The sequence below is a fragment of the Dermatophagoides farinae genome, chromosome 9, assembly GCF_024713945.1.
Source record: "Dermatophagoides farinae isolate YC_2012a chromosome 9, ASM2471394v1, whole genome shotgun sequence".
In the NCBI taxonomy this organism is placed as follows: Eukaryota; Metazoa; Arthropoda; class Arachnida; order Sarcoptiformes; family Pyroglyphidae; genus Dermatophagoides; species Dermatophagoides farinae.
Window position 1 is genome coordinate 749,720 of NC_134685.1, and position 15,397 is coordinate 765,116.

The following is a 15,397-nucleotide window of genomic DNA, read 5'->3' on the forward strand; positions in this document are numbered from 1 at the left end:
TCGGTTTACTTTTTTTTAAAAAAATTTTTTCAAAACCAAAAAAAAAATTCATTCCATATCATTATCATCAGGTTTTGAATTGTTGTTGAATAATTTTTTGAATGAACCAGATAATTTAGCTGACCAATTCTTTGTGGTTGTTGTTTTACATTGTTCTTGTTGTTGTTGTTGTTGTTGTTTTATCGGAGATGGTGGTGGTTGTAGTTTTGATTTTTCATAATTCATACATTTTTCCAATGAATGATTGGTCCGTGCCGATGATGGTGATGATGATTTAGATGTGAACGTGAACGGATTATCATCTGATTTGTAATTAATATTTTTGTTCAAAACATTTGTTCATCATCATTGGTGGCTGCTGTTTTAACATCGATAATGTACCATAAGTCATGCCACTAATAACTGGATATCCACCACTATAACCATATATTGGTAATGGATCACGATGTTGATAATGGTGGGTAGAAATAGGTTTTTGCATCTCAATTGTTTTCGTTATTGGACAATGAACATCATCATCGACATTATTTGGTGTTTGTGGACCAGATGATTTTGTCATCATCATCAATGGACAATAATAATCATTATCTTTATTACCATCGGGCATTTTTATCGGTGGTTTTATCAATTGTTCTTTAAACGGATGATCCGATTGTTTCGATGTCGATTGTGGTGGTGGTGGTGGTGGTGGTGGTGATGGTGGAATTTTAGCAATTTTTGGCCGTAAAATAATACTTTTTTCATCATCATTATCGACAACATCGTCGACATTTAATTCAAATGGTTCGGTCATCATAATGGTTTTTTCCTGCGCCAAAACAATAGATTTTTCTTTTTGTTTTGTTGATTTATTCGATTTTTGCGAATCGATTGTTTCGTCCATTTCTGCTGCTGATGCTGTAGCCACTTTCGAACGTCTTTGTCGTCGTAGTCGTCGTATTCGTTCCTGTTGATGATCTTGTGGATTAATTCGATCATTATTATTTAATAATTGTTGAATTTTTTGTGCCAATTGTTTCGGCGTTTGATCACGAATATTCTGTGTATCAAAATGATAATTTGGTTTTCGCTGTGAAAATGTTTCACTCAATGTTGTTGAACGTGTTTTTCCATCCATTTTTTGATTTCGTCGTCGACGACTTTTTGAAGATTCCGATTGTGATCGTCGTCGTCGTCCTTCTCCTCCTCTTCCTCCTCCTGTTGATGTTGATGTTCGTCGACTTCGTGAATAACTACTTGATTTTTCATCATTATAACTCATATTCGGTTGTTGTTGTTGTTGTTGTTGATATTTTTGTTGTTTCATTTGCATTTCAGCTGTCAACATTCGTAACATTGATTCATATAATTCAGGTGAACAAAATTCTTTACTTGTTTGTTGATAAATATGCTGTTGTGCTGGTGATGGTGGTGGCGTTGGTGGTAATAACGGTGATGGTAAATAAGGATGATAAGGTGAAAATAATGCCGCTGGTGTTTGATAAGGATTTGGTGATTGTGTCGTTGCTGGTGCTGGATATCCTTGTATGATTGGATAACCAGAATATCCATAAATCGGTATTGGTTGTTGTGGCATCATCATTGATTTTTCCATTCTACTACTTGATGAACATGATGATCGTCGTCGTCCTCTACCACCGCCACCACGATGATTTTGTGGCATCATTATTAATTGATATTCCGGTTCTTGATTCGGTATTATTGAACATTGACCACCCATATCATAAATATAAAATAACAAACAAAAAAAAAATTATGCCAAATTTTTTGATTTGAATAATCATATATCGAACGTTTTTATATATAATCAATCATCATCACCTAATTTTATTGTAGAAAAATTTAATTACATCACGTACTTTATGAACAAAACAACTTTTCACTACTACTACCACTACTACTAAAATTGCTACTACGACAATCTGGACGATGATGATGATGATGTTTACATGCATACATCAAAATCTGGTGCATCGATGCGTTTTGACATTGATAATTTTTTTTTTTTTGCTATTTCATAACATAAAATACAAATGTACTAAAAAAAACAAACCGAACAAAAAAAACGAGTAATCAAAAACAAAAAAATTCCATTTAATTTGAATGTGACATTTATGTATGTGTGTACTAAGACGACAACAAAAAAAAAGCAACCATCAAGTTAATTTATATATATCAATAGACGACAGCTAATCAGGTGATCATTGTCGACTTTTATAATTTCGGTAAATCACGTCTGTTTTTTTTCATGTTTCACATTTTTAATTTAAAGGCGTCACCATCATCATCATCATCGTTACTTTATTATCATTGATTTCGATTTGAAAGACAAAAAAAAAATTAAAAAAAAAATTCACATTCGAATTGAACCATATACATCATCCCAGTCGTTCGAATTGCATGTTTGTCTGTGACAATTTCAACATTGGTATTTCCAAACCTTGAAAAATTTTTTTTTTTACTATACAAAACAAAACAAAAAAAAATCATTCGAACTTTTTTTTGTCCAGAATTTTTTTTTCTATTTTCAAACAATTGATAAACAACAATGAGTTCATCACCAGCAGCAGCAGCAGCAGCAGTTCGTGTTTTAATTACCGGTTTGTTTTGTTTTGTTTTCATTCAAATTATTGGATTGTTAATTTTTTTGTTTTCTTGTTCTTGATGAATTACACAGGTGCAGCCGGACAAATTGGTTATAGTCTGATACCGATTGTAGCACGTGGCGATGTATTTGGTCGTGAACAATCAATTATTTTACATTTATTGGATATACCGCCAATGAAAACCGTATTGGATGGTGTTGTAATGGAGATTAATGATTGTGCATTTCCATTGGTACAATCGGTTGTTGCCACCACTGATGAAGCCGAAGCATTCAAAGATATTGATGCAGCATTTTTAGTTGGTTCAATGCCACGTCGTGAAGGAATGGAACGTAAAGATTTATTGGCTGCTAATGTAAAAATATTTGCTTCACAAGGCCGTGCATTAGCTAATCATTCGAAAGCTGATGTTCGTGTATTGGTCGTTGGTAATCCGGCCAATACAAATGCATTGATTGCGGCAAAATTTGCAGCACCAAAAATACCATCACGTAATATAACGGCAATGACACGATTAGATCAGAATCGTGCCCAACATCAGCTAGCAGCACGTAATGGTTGTCCAGTTTCACGTATTGAACGTGTCATCATTTGGGGTAATCATTCATCCACACAATTCCCGGATATTAGTAATGCTTTAATGGATGGACAACCGATTAAATTCGATGGCCATGATGAAAAATTCATACAAACCATACAGAAACGTGGTGCAGCCTGTTATTTCTGCACGCAAATTATCATCAGCAATGTCGGCAGCAAAAGCAGCCGCTGATCATATGCATGATTGGTGGAATGGTACAAAAACCTGGGTATCAATGGGCGTCATATCCGATGGTAATCCATATGGTATTGCTGATGGTATAATTTTTAGTTTTCCTGTTGAATGTCAAGGACGTGAATGGAAAATTGTTCCAAATCTTAGCTGGGATGATGTGGCTAAATCACGAATTCAAACAACAGCTGATGAATTATTGGCCGAAAAACAAGATGCATTATCCGAAACGGAAAATGCATAAATCAATTGTTGTGTCAAAATTGTGAATCATGAAAAAAAATTGTCAAGTAAAAAACAAAAACAAACAAACAAAAAAATTAGACCAAAATTTCCATAATATTTCTCTATATATTGTTATTGTTGTTGAACTATTTTTTTTCCAATAATTTTCTTTGTTGAACCCACTTTTGATGCATTCAAATTTGTTTCAGTTCCATAATTGTTGATTAATAAAAAAATAAAATTCCAACGAGCTATATATCACTATGATGATGATGATGATGATGATGAATCATTTTGTTGAATTTCTTGCCACAAACGTTCACGATGAAATACCAATACATCAAGCCAATTTTGTTGTCGAATTTCATTGCACATTGCGATCGTATAGCTTAGATAGAAACGTAATTTTTGTTGCAATAATTTTGCTTGTTGTTTGTTACAGTGATTTGACTTTTCTTCATTTTCGTGATGATTTTTCTTCATTTGTAATCGAATATTTCCAATAATACGATAAAGATCATTTAATATCAGTACGATTGCTTTTGGTGATTGATGATTAATTTTATCCGTTGTTGTTTGTACAAATAATCGACGACCAGGTTTATTCCAATCAATTATGATTTGAAGATCATCAAATAATTGAATGATGGTTGCTTTCCGTTGATTAACATTGATTAATGGATCATCATGGTCATCATCATCACGATCGATTGTTAACATTCGTTCGATTAATAACTCGATTGTATCGAATGGTTTTTCCGTTCGAATCGAGACGTTTGGCTGTAATTCCGGAACGATATGAAAAAGTTTTTCCACAATGGACCATTGCCATAATTTGTGATCATCATCATCGTCGTTGGCTGTACAAACATTCGAATTTTCAATTTCACCATTATACAATCGACATAGATAACAATAGGCAAAACATAAAGAAATTATTGAATGTATCAACAATGGTGATGGTGATTTTTGTGATAATAATTTTGAAATTGGTTCAATTCCATGATCGTCATTTAAAAGCGATGGATATGGCCGCTGTTTGCTAGCATTTAGAGTATCAACATCTTCAACAATTGCTTGCCATTCTTGTTGACACCACCATGGTTTCCATTCGGGAATTATTCGATCAAAATATCCAGGATTTGTTTGGACAATTTCAGCAAATTCTTTTCGTTCAGATTCTGTTAATCGATCAGTCCAAATGGAATCTAAATCAACATTATCATCCACACAAATGGACAATATACGTTCCATAAATTGATGCATTCTATCATCATCAATCCAATCCAGATCTATTTCTTCTGTTTCATTCGAATCATTTTCACTAGACGTATTCAATATGTCTACATAATCTTTTGAATACTGATTTCGTCGTAAAATATCCATAAATTCTTTGTTATCATCATCAACACGAACATTTTTCAAATGTTCCATAACCATACGTTTATAGAATTGTTCCGAACAATCATGATGAGCCGGTGATCGAAAACATTCAATCGAACAATATGGTTGATGACATTTGGAACATTCATAATGGCCATTTTGGTTGGAGCAGCTATTGAAACAAAATTTTTTTTTTTTTTTGAAAAAATTTCATCAACCAAAAAAAATGCCATACTCACAAATGACAACGTCGATTCTTTGATGCAATCAATGTGAAACGTTTCAATCTTTTTGGCACTGATTTTCGATGGTAAATATTCAGATTAAGATTCGGATTCATTGGACAATTATCTTTCAAATCAGATCATGAAAAACAGAAAAAAAAATTCTCAAAAAAATCAAAATAAAAAAAATCGGCATCATTGTCAACATTGTTCATAAACGGCGTTACGGTTGAAAATTCGAATATTTTTTCGGGTCAAATCAAGAAAATTATTGGGTCAAAAAACAACGATAATGATGATGATGATGATGATGATTCCAACAATCATGTGACCATTAGTCCAACAATCCGAATAATAATAACAATGTGTAATGGTCGAAAGATTGAAACAAAATGAATGAATTGTCAAGTCATCGATTGGTTTGGTAAAAAAAAAAAAATATGAAATTCTACATATCATAAACATGGAATATTTATTCATTTTCATCCGAATTTAGATTACAACAACAACAACCACAACAGCAGCAAAACCATCCCATCCGACCGACATGTGATTGCTGAATCATTTTCTGGGTTAAACAGCAGAAAAAAAAACAATGAAAGGTTGGTTCTGTTTTTGTTTTAAACAAAATAAAAAAACTTTCCTTGAATTCAATGATTTTCCATTGATCTTGGAGATTTCATATACAAACATACACACAAAAAAAAGAAAAATTTTTTCAAGAAATTTTCAAGATTTTTTTTTCATCTTTTTTTAAAGTAGAAAAAAAAATTGAAGAGGATGTCGCCAAAATGACGCAAAAGAAAGAACGAATTTCGTATATTCATTCATCATTCATCCATATACACAGGTATGCATGTTGTTCACGGTTATTATATTCGAATGATTAAGCAGATAATTATTGCTCATGATGATGATGATGATGATAATCATCAACACCATTTTTTTTTACCGATTCGTTCCCAATGTAATATTGTGTTTGTAAAAACATTTTGTTTTTTTTCCTCATCATCAATCAAACAAAACAAAACAAAAAGTGCATTCAAAGTTTGATTACAATTGACTTTTGAAGAATAACACTGAGGAAAAAGTTTCGGTACGGTTGTTTCTAAAGAAAAAAAAAATATAAAAATTTTTCCATCGAAATAATGGTTGCAAGTGATGCTGGATTCGAAATTTGTTCGGACAATGAACATTTGGATGATGGTCATCATAAAACATCATGTTTTAATCAAAAATTTGATGAAAATTTTCGTACATCAACAATGATGACCACAACAACCACAACCACAACGGCAACGGCTGAACAAAAGATTCGATTTGAAAACGGAAATGCCGAGACTTCTACGACAACAATATTACGACAAACAAACGATACGATTATTGTTCCAATGAATGATAAATCAAATTCAGTGATTGAAATTCCAAATTCATATTCCGTTAGCTATCATCCGGAATTGTCGCCAGTTTCATTATCATCATCATCATCTAATTCATTATTTGAAACATCGTTATTATCATCACCATCATCATCATCATCATTCTTGGATCCTTATTATCCTGTAAATAATTATAATCAAAAAAATCATCATTATGATCAAAAATCATATCGGCGATATAAATCCTTACATAAACGAACGATACGACGACGAAAAATAATTCACAATGATGATGATGATGATGATGAAATTGAATGCGTAAATCGAACGACAACAAATACCAATGGCAAACAGCAACAACAACAATTTGAAACAAAAATCATTGATTCAATACAAACACGTGATAAATATTATTCTAGTGATCCAAGATCAATGATTGAACCATCGATTGTTATCAGATTTCTATGCTATTTTAGTTATATGATTCTTGTCATTTTTGGCTATTTTCGTATGTTTATGGAATGGCTGAATTTAGGTGATTATAACACAATTATTGAACGTAATCGAAAGGTTTGTTTGGTTTATTCTTTATATTGTGATGAAATAATTTGATCAAAAACAATCGATTAATCGAATTTGGATTTTTTTTTTAAACAGGATTATCGTCCATTATACAATAGTTGGCAAGCATTTTTCACCCGTTATATTTATCGTCGTGTTGCCGATATATTTGCCATACCGATTACGGGAAATCCTGGCGGTATCGTAACAGTTCTTGAACGAGAATCAAATGATAGAAATTTTACATTTCAATTGACTGGAAAACAATTTGATTGTATTAATCTTGCATCATATGATTATCTAGGATTTTCTCGTCAAAGTTCATCAGATCCATCGATTGAACAAGCCATACGTAAATATGGTGTTGGTATTAATGCCATACATGAAATTGGTTGGTGATCATAAAATTTTTAAAAAAAAAATTTATTGAAATTTTTTTCAAATACCAAAATCAATAATCAATAAAAAAAAATTTTTTTCTTTCTAAATTATTCTGTTTTTATTGAATTTCTCTTTTTTTATACATAGGAATGTTAGATTTACATCGAAAATTGGAACAAAAATTTGCTGAATTTTTACAAGTAGAATCCTGTATAGTATTCGGCATGGGTTTTGCCACCAATTCAACAAACATTCCTTCATTGGCCGATAATGATTGTTTAATACTAGCTGATTGTCGTAGCCATGCTTCAGCTAAATCTGGTATCTATTTATCTGGTGCAACATTCGATTATTTTAAACATAATGGTAAATATAATATAATAAAATTTTAATGTGGTCCAAGATTATTTTTTTTTTGTTTTTGTTTTGTTTAACCTAACCTTACCTAACCTAACCTTACCTACCTAACCTAACCTATAATAATCATAAAAAAATAGATTGTAATGATTTGGAACAAAAAATCTGTAATGCCATTTTGTATGGACATCATGGTAAACCGTGGAAAAAGATAATCATCATTGTTGAAGGTGTTTACAGTATGGAAGGAACAATTGTTGATCTACCAAGATTGATTGAATTGAAACAAAAATATAAATGTTATCTTTATGTGGATGAAGCACACAGTATTGGTGCTGTTGGACCAAATGGCCGTGGCATTGTTGATTATTTTGGCTGTGATCCTAAAGATGTTGATCTTTTGATGGGTACGATGACCAAAAGTTTTGCTGCTGCTGGTGGATATTTAGCCGGTGGTAAACAATTGATTGATCATATTCGACAACATTCATTATCCAATTATGCTGGTAGTATATCGGCACCGATTGCACAACAAATAATCAATACATTATCAATATTATTATGTGATCGAAATAATATTATCGATACGGAAGGTTGGTTTGTTGTTGTTTCGGTAATTTTTTTCAATTTCATAAAAAAATTCAATTTTTCTTCACCTAAGGACAACGACGAATTCAACAATTGTTATCAAATACACATTATATGCGTGATCGTCTTCGAAATTTAGGTTTTGTAATAGCTGGTCATTATGATTCACCAGTAATACCAATAATGATTTATATACCAGCAAAAATTGGTTCCGTCGTTAGGATGGCCGTAAAGAATGGTTTGGCATTAGTTTGTGCCGGTTATCCAGCCACATCTTTGACAACAAATCGTATCCGTTTGTGTATGACAGCACAACATTCACGTGAAACATTAGATCAAGCCATACGTATTCTAAGCATGATTGGTGATGTTCATCACATTAAATATCAACGTTATGGTGTTCTATGATAAAAAAAAATTTAAAATAAAAACAAAAAAACATTTGATAAGTGAATATGACGACAAAGTTCTTTAAAGAGATTCAAAGAGAGTGAAAAAAAAATATTCAGAAAATTATCGATCTAATCAAATTGAAATTTCAGATAATGTAGGTAAGGAATCGAAGTATTCATCACTGCTTTTCATTTTGAAGGAAAATTACGCATTGAATCCACTTACTTGATCATAATAATTTCCAACCATTGGGCGAGGGGGGAACCTGTGGTGGAAAAAATGAAAAAAAATTAGCAATTTTGAAATCACAGTAAATCAATAAATTCGAATAATAATCGAAAAAAAATCAGAATAAAATGTTTTCATCAATTAGAAATTTTTCAGATAATGTAGGTAAGGAATCGAAGTATTCATCATTGTTTTCTTTTCGAGAAAATTTTAAAAAAATTTTTTGAAAAATTAAACTCACCAATTTGCAAAATGCAAAATAAATCACACGCGCACACACACACACACACACACACACAGCAGCAGCAGCAGCCCAAATGCACGTGGAGGAAATGAATTCGAACGATGATTATGATACAGACGAAAAAAAATGAATTAATCGATTGTTCCAATCGATAGTATCCTTATTGCACTTGGATTCGATTTTCAATGCATCTGATTCAAAAAAATAAAAAATAAATTTTTTGATTTGATTGATTAAAATGATCACCATTGATCGTGTTTTTTCAAATTTATAATTATTTTGTTTGTTTGTTGTAAAATGTTTACTTACCATACTGAATCATCGATAATCATACGTTTATTGTTTCGAATTATTCGAATAAATCATCGTCGATTCGTCTTGTCGTCACAATGTTTGAATAAATCCTATACACAAACATTGAATCTACCGCAAAGTAATTTTCCCATGAAACATTCACGTAAATTAGAGCTTAATCTTGAACAACAGGTAAGTTTTGTTTACTTAGTGTATTGTCATTTGATCGAAGCAATTTGTTTTTCTTGTTTCATAGAATGTGAAATTTGAAGATTTATTTGGAATATCGTCACAACAAAGAAAATGTGGAAAATTCCTATTACATGATGGTCCACCATATGCAAATGGTGATGCACATTTTGGCCATGCCATCAATCGAGTTCAGTGTTGTATTTTTATTCATTTCTTTTTTTTTGGATTTTGATTGATTTTGTTTGTTTTTCATCCGGATCATATAGATTCTTAAAGACATAATTAACAAACGAAAATTATTGGAAAATTTTTATGTCGATTTTCGTCCCGGTTGGGATTGTCATGGATTACCGATCGAATTGAAAGCGATACCGAATAATTCGGATTCTCGCCGATTAAATCCATTAGAAATTCGTGATCGTGCACGAAGATTAGCTTTCAATGCAATTGATCGTCAACGGCAAGCATTCAATCAATGGTTTTTATCCGCTAATTGGTCCGGCATTTATCGGACAATGGATTTGGAATATTCTATTCGTGAATTGCATGCATTCTATGATATGTACCGTAAAGGATTGATATTTCGTGATCGTATGCCGGTTTATTGGTCACCATCCACACGAACAGCATTGGCTGAAGCTGAACTTCAATATCAAACAGATCATTTATCACGTGCTGCCTTCATACGATATCCAGTGGTTGATCAACATTATGATGCCTTAATTTGGACTACAACACCATGGACATTGTTGGCCAATGAAGCAATTGCTTTCGGTGAAAGAATGAATTATTGTTTGATTCGTATCGATGGTGATAATAATCAACGACCATTACTAATTGCACGAGAAAATCTTGTCACCATTCAGGAAATGTTCAAAGATTGCCGCATACAAATTGTTCAAGAATCAATTTCAGAATTTCAAAATTTTCGTTATCAAGATCCAATTAATGGCCAATGTAAATCATTTTTACCTAGTACATTGGTCACATCATCAAAAGGTACTGGCCTCATTCATATAGCACCGAATCATGGACAAGAAGATTTTAAATTAATGAGACAATTTTTCTGTAAACAGCCAAATAGTGATAATAATTATCTGATGAGCAAAGAATCTATTGTCGATGATGATGGAAGATTACGATTACCGAATAATGGTGGCCAATCCATATCAATAATCGATGATAATCAAGCATCAAAATATGTTTTACAAAATTTATTACCTAAAGAATGTGTTCTTTATGAACATGATTACCTGCATAGTTATCCATATGATTGGCGTAGTTCAAAACCTGTCATTATAAAACCATCTGATCAATGGTTTTTGAATATGGATGAACTTCGCGATAAATGTTTAGCTGCATTATCCGATGTACGTCTTTATCCAGAATTATTACGAAAAGAAATGATAAATCAATTATCAACAAGACCTAATTGGTGTCTATCACGACAACGAAAATATGGTGTACCAATACCGGTATTTTTCGATCGAAAAACTACCCTTCCCGTTTTGAATGATGAAATTTTTCAAACTTTGATGAAGAAATTCATTCAAGAAGGTTCATTAGATATTTGGTGGCAACAATCACCATCAGAATTGTTGGCCGAATGTCCAGATCGTTCGTTGGATCTAGTCAACCTGGAAAAAAGTGAAGATATTCTTGATATTTGGTTTGATTCTGGTTGTAGTTGGCTTGCCGTTCTTGGTCCAGATGAAATAGCTGATCTTTATCTTGAAGGTGTTGATCAAATACGTGGTTGGTTTCAATCATCATTGATAACATCGGTTGCTCTTCGTGGCCATGCACCATATCGATCTATTATAATACATGGATTTGCTCTCGATCGTGATGGTTATAAAATGAGTAAATCATTGGGAAATGTTATCAATCCAATGGATATTGTCAATGGAAATGCATTTGAATCAAATCAACAACAAACACCAACAAAGAAACGAAAAAATTCTGGTGATTGTGGTGTCGATGGATTACGTCTTTGGATTGCACGTAATGCCTGTACACATAATGATGTACACGTTGATTTGAAAGAATTTCAAGATGATATCCTAACCATTTTGAATCGATTTCGTAATACATATCGATTCATTCTTGGTTATCTAACAAAATATTCACCATCAGATCACTCATTTTTAATTGATTATAATAAATCATCATCAATCATTACCATTAATTGATCAACATCTTTTATATCAAACATGGATATTTGATCAAAAAGCACGAAAATGTTATAATGAATATCGACTTGGTGATCTTATCGAGATGATGATACATTTTTTTAATTATGAATTTTCAACATTTTACCTATCACGTATTAAGGATCGTCTTTATTGTGATTCAACCGAATCAATGGATGTTCGATCCATTATGACTGTTTTATATTATGTATATCATACCGTTGGATTTCATATGGCACCGATATTACCACATTTGATTATTGAATGTCAACAATATTGGCCATTTGTTCATCAAGCTGTGATAGGCAATAATAATAATAATCGAATGATGAAAGAGAATCTAGAACAATCTGAATTATTATTGAAACAATTTCAATTTATACAATCAATTATTGCTTGTATAAATGAATGGGCTACATCGAAACATCGTTTAATCGATTTGGATTGCCATCTTTCGATATCGGCAAATCATCCAAATGTTCGTGAAATGTTTGCTACATTTCAAAGGTTTCAACCTGAATCATCAATTAATGACGGTGGAATGGAATGTCGTTCAGATTTAGTTGAATGTCTTCAAGTAGCACGTGTATCTTACGGAATCGATGATAATGATAAATCAACTGTCAATGATCAATATTATCATGGTGAATGTTTAGAATTACGTGATAAGATACCATCATCATCAAATACTGCAATTGAATCAAATCACAATGGCTGTCAACTACGAATATATTTAAAACAAACAAAAAATCATCAATGTCCAAGATGTCGTCGTTTTACTGTCATCAATGTCCATCAAAACAATCTATGTTTACGATGTAATTTTCAAATGTTACATCATCATAATTGATTGAATTGAAATATAGAAAAATCATCATCGTTTGTTATTCACACTACAAACAGAAAATTTATTTATTTTTTTTTTGTTTTTAATTAATTTCAAGTTATATTCATCATCATCATCATCCGATCAATCAATCAATCAATCAAATATATATAAATATCATGTATAAATTACACAGCAAGCGAACAGATAAAGAAAAGTAAAGAAAAGACAGAGGTGTGTGTATGTGTGTGTGTATGTTACAACAAAAACAACGTCCACATGTAAGGAATGTTTAATTTTTTGTTTATAAAGAAATGAAGAAATGTAGGTATGTAAAGAAAAAAATTGACGACCAAATTTATGGATCGGCAGTGATACTGTTTTTTTTGTTTGTTTGTTTGTTTAAAAACATATAATTAGAGCATTGATGATGATGATGATGATGACGATGTAATTGATAAGGAAATTTTTTTTTTAGATGAATAAAAAAACCGAAGACTAGGTTAAAAGATCATTTGATGAAATAGTATTGTGTGTGGTGATGTTTTTTTTTTGGTCCAGCCAAAATAATCGATCATGACCAGCTGCTGATGTAGATGGTTTTTTTGTTGTTGTTGTTAAATAAAATGGAAATAAAATAAATTTTACAATTCTGGGTTTTTTCTTTTTTTAGGAAAATATCCGTGTGTTGTTTGATTTGGAATGTTTTTTTAAACGGGAATTTTATGGGATGTAATGATTTTGTTTTTGTTTTGATGTTGTTCCGTGGTGTGATATGCTGGATTTAGATGAATGAAAACAAAACAAACTGAAGAGGGAAAATAATTGATGCTTCTACATTCAATGTTGATGATGATTTTTCTCTTTTTTTCATTCTTTCTATATTCATTTTTCGATACCATTATTTTATTTTATTTATTATTATGGTTGAAGACGTTGATCAATGTTTGGAATGTTTTTGTTTTATTCAAGGACTAGTCGGTGAATATGGTTGTTGACCGGTACCACCACCGGCTTGAAATCTCATTTCATCTCGATTTGCTCTGAAAAAAAAACAACAGAATTTGAGTATTTTTGTTTTCTATCTTGATTATTTTTTTACTTACTTTCGTCCAAGAACAATTTTACCATAAAGGGCTGCAATGGCACCATTGGCCAAGAAACCAAGTATGAAAAAGAAACCAATACAACCAAATGATAGGCCAACGATGAATGGAATAAGAGCCAAACTAAATAAATCATTGATGATAAATAAATAATAAATAAATCACCACTAACAATTATACTTACGCTGCATAGAATGCTCCTTTAAACCAATATGGTTTGCCTTCAATAAACATACCAATAGGTCGTGCAAAGGCTAAAAATGGTACAAATGATGGTGCTTCAATCGATAATATTATACCAGATGCAACTCTATTTTTTTTATAACGAAAAAAAAAATAATGCAAATCAAAAAAAAATTGTGTTTATAATGATTTAAAAATAAACTTACAATTGAAGTATACCAGGTACAATACAGCCAATATTGATTGGACTAATAGCCGTTATTATGCCACAAATGACTAAAAATATTGCCAATCCTGTTGTTATTTGACTTGACCAGGATTCTACCCACCATGTAGATTGTGGTCCTTGACCATTTGCATTCGGTGACATTGGATCCATCATTTTTTTTTATTTATTTATTTGATGATTTATGATGATTAATCGAATATAATAAAATTATTAATTTTTTCCGAATCAAATCGAAGAAAAAAAAATATCAACAATGACTTTGATAAAAAAAACACTATTTATGGCAGCCAAAAAAATAATAGGGCAGATAGACTGACACACAGACACACAAAGCCAATGATGATGATGATGATTAGAAATGATGAATTGTATTGTAAAAAAAAGGCAAACGTCTGTTTTATTGTTGTTGTTGTTGTTGTTTCTGGTTGGTTGGTTGTAGTTGATGAAAAAATAATCAAAACTAGAGAAAAAAAACGAAGAATCGAATGTGAATTCACATAGAATCGAATCAGATCAAATCAATCGATCAATGCCAATAACAAATGAAACAAGATCTGATTGATAATCTTTTTTGTTATGAATTCAATTGATGATGATGATGATGTTATCCAAAGATAAAAAAATAATACTTTTACCACCACCCACTAACACACACACATACAAATACAGATAAATCAATGACAATGTGTCGATGATGATGATGATGATGATGGAACACAGCAGCACATCAGAGATATATGAAACCCAAAACCAAAACCAAAACCAAAACCAAACCAAAAAAAAAGTAGAATACGAACGTTAAATTGTCAAATTTTTCGGCACAATGGAAAAAAAAATACTTTTACACAAACACAAACGAACAATTGAACACAAGAGATAGAGAGAATGGCCGAGAATAAAATATATAATTTTTTTTTTTTTTTGGTTATAATGAATTTGGTAGTGGTATTCAATGATGGGTCGATTGTTCTTTGTTGGCAGGAGTAGATAAATGAATGTAGCACGAATTTTAAAATACAAATGGGGCTATCAGC

At 31.6% G+C, this 15,397-nt stretch overlaps 6 protein-coding genes and 1 long non-coding RNA gene across 9 annotated transcripts; 3 read left to right on the forward strand and 4 right to left on the reverse strand.

Moving 5' to 3' along the window:
• Positions 1–5: 5 nt before the first annotated feature.
• Positions 6–1,882, reverse strand: LOC124497706 (uncharacterized). Of its 2 annotated transcripts, XM_075734403.1 has the most exons (2): positions 1,860–1,882; positions 6–1,686 (listed from the first exon to the last, which is right to left on the reverse strand). In XM_075734403.1, exon 2 carries the CDS (start codon positions 1,664–1,666, stop codon positions 314–316), a length of 1,353 nt encoding a protein of 450 aa, XP_075590518.1. In that variant the 5' UTR covers positions 1,667–1,686; positions 1,860–1,882; the 3' UTR covers positions 6–313. The 2 variants fall into 2 exon arrangements, with proteins under 2 accessions (XP_075590518.1, XP_046917338.2); XM_047061382.2 differs by lacking the exon at positions 1,860–1,882 and having other exon boundaries at positions 6–1,746.
• A 111-nt stretch (positions 1,883–1,993) lies between these two features.
• Mdh1 (malate dehydrogenase 1) lies at positions 1,994–3,857 on the forward strand. The gene is given in 5 exon segments (XM_075734116.1): positions 1,994–2,197; positions 2,273–2,428; positions 2,511–2,600; positions 2,678–3,321; positions 3,323–3,857. Coding segments are annotated over 3 exon segments (996 nt in total). The 5' UTR covers positions 1,994–2,197; positions 2,273–2,428; positions 2,511–2,548; the 3' UTR covers positions 3,623–3,857.
• On the reverse strand, positions 3,710–5,454 carry LOC124498008 (uncharacterized). Its single transcript, XM_047061708.2, has 2 exons — positions 5,226–5,454; positions 3,710–5,158 (listed from the first exon to the last, which is right to left on the reverse strand). The coding sequence occupies exons 1-2, from the start codon at positions 5,324–5,326 to the stop codon at positions 3,865–3,867; spliced, it is 1,395 nt and encodes a 464-aa protein (XP_046917664.2). The 5' UTR covers positions 5,327–5,454; the 3' UTR covers positions 3,710–3,864.
• A 50-nt stretch (positions 5,455–5,504) lies between these two features.
• LOC124498007 (serine palmitoyltransferase 3) lies at positions 5,505–8,930 on the forward strand. Of its 2 annotated transcripts, XM_075734114.1 has the most exons (8): positions 5,505–5,634; positions 5,707–5,812; positions 5,973–6,060; positions 6,248–7,159; positions 7,247–7,541; positions 7,679–7,897; positions 8,029–8,481; positions 8,550–8,930. In XM_075734114.1, the coding sequence occupies exons 4-8, from the start codon at positions 6,359–6,361 to the stop codon at positions 8,882–8,884; spliced, it is 2,103 nt and encodes a 700-aa protein (XP_075590229.1). In that variant the 5' UTR covers positions 5,505–5,634; positions 5,707–5,812; positions 5,973–6,060; positions 6,248–6,358; the 3' UTR covers positions 8,885–8,930. The 2 variants fall into 2 exon arrangements, with proteins under 2 accessions (XP_075590229.1, XP_046917662.2); XM_047061706.2 differs by having other exon boundaries at positions 5,970–7,159.
• LOC142597808 (uncharacterized) lies at positions 7,623–9,412 on the reverse strand. The gene is made up of 3 exons (XR_012832420.1): positions 9,339–9,412; positions 9,095–9,134; positions 7,623–8,878 (listed from the first exon to the last, which is right to left on the reverse strand). It is a non-coding gene; the product is annotated as an uncharacterized LOC142597808 (long non-coding RNA).
• Positions 9,413–9,503: 91 nt separating this feature from the next.
• IleRS-m (Isoleucyl-tRNA synthetase, mitochondrial) lies at positions 9,504–13,495 on the forward strand. Its single transcript, XM_075734414.1, has 4 exons — positions 9,504–9,827; positions 9,892–10,014; positions 10,094–11,955; positions 11,990–13,495. Exons 1-4 carry the CDS (start codon positions 9,639–9,641, stop codon positions 12,867–12,869), a joined length of 3,054 nt encoding a protein of 1,017 aa, XP_075590529.1. The 5' UTR covers positions 9,504–9,638; the 3' UTR covers positions 12,870–13,495.
• LOC124498010 (calcium channel flower) lies at positions 12,908–15,353 on the reverse strand. The gene is made up of 4 exons (XM_047061711.2): positions 14,341–15,353; positions 14,136–14,261; positions 13,952–14,074; positions 12,908–13,888 (listed from the first exon to the last, which is right to left on the reverse strand). Exons 1-4 carry the CDS (start codon positions 14,514–14,516, stop codon positions 13,813–13,815), a joined length of 501 nt encoding a protein of 166 aa, XP_046917667.1. The 5' UTR covers positions 14,517–15,353; the 3' UTR covers positions 12,908–13,812.
• Positions 15,354–15,397: the final 44 nt, after the last annotated feature.

Excerpts from the sequence above, each read along its gene's own strand:
- LOC124497706 (XM_047061382.2), bottom strand. The coding sequence starts at position 1,720 with ATGGGTGGTCAATGTTCAATAATACCGAATCAAGAACCGGAATATCAA.
- LOC124498008 (XM_047061708.2), bottom strand. The coding sequence starts at position 5,326 with ATGAATCCGAATCTTAATCTGAATATTTACCATCGAAAATCAGTGCCA. Across the intron at positions 5,159-5,225 it reads AAGAATCGACGTTGTCATTT|CTGCTCCAACCAAAATGGCC; the intron begins GTGAGTATGGCA and ends TTGTTTCAATAG.
- LOC124498007 (XM_047061706.2), top strand. The coding sequence starts at position 6,359 with ATGGTTGCAAGTGATGCTGGATTCGAAATTTGTTCGGACAATGAACAT. Across the intron at positions 7,898-8,028 it reads CGATTATTTTAAACATAATG|ATTGTAATGATTTGGAACAA; the intron begins GTAAATATAATA and ends ATAAAAAAATAG. Across the intron at positions 8,482-8,549 it reads TAATATTATCGATACGGAAG|GACAACGACGAATTCAACAA; the intron begins GTTGGTTTGTTG and ends TCTTCACCTAAG.
- IleRS-m (XM_075734414.1), top strand. The coding sequence starts at position 9,639 with ATGTTTACTTACCATACTGAATCATCGATAATCATACGTTTATTGTTT. Across the intron at positions 9,828-9,891 it reads AGCTTAATCTTGAACAACAG|AATGTGAAATTTGAAGATTT; the intron begins GTAAGTTTTGTT and ends CTTGTTTCATAG. Across the intron at positions 11,956-11,989 it reads GGTTATCTAACAAAATATTC|AAATCATCATCAATCATTAC; the intron begins ACCATCAGATCA and ends ATTGATTATAAT.
- LOC124498010 (XM_047061711.2), bottom strand. The coding sequence starts at position 14,516 with ATGATGGATCCAATGTCACCGAATGCAAATGGTCAAGGACCACAATCT. Across the intron at positions 14,262-14,340 it reads GTACCTGGTATACTTCAATT|AGTTGCATCTGGTATAATAT; the intron begins GTAAGTTTATTT and ends TAAAAAAAATAG. Across the intron at positions 14,075-14,135 it reads AAAGGAGCATTCTATGCAGC|TTTGGCTCTTATTCCATTCA; the intron begins GTAAGTATAATT and ends TGATTTATTTAG.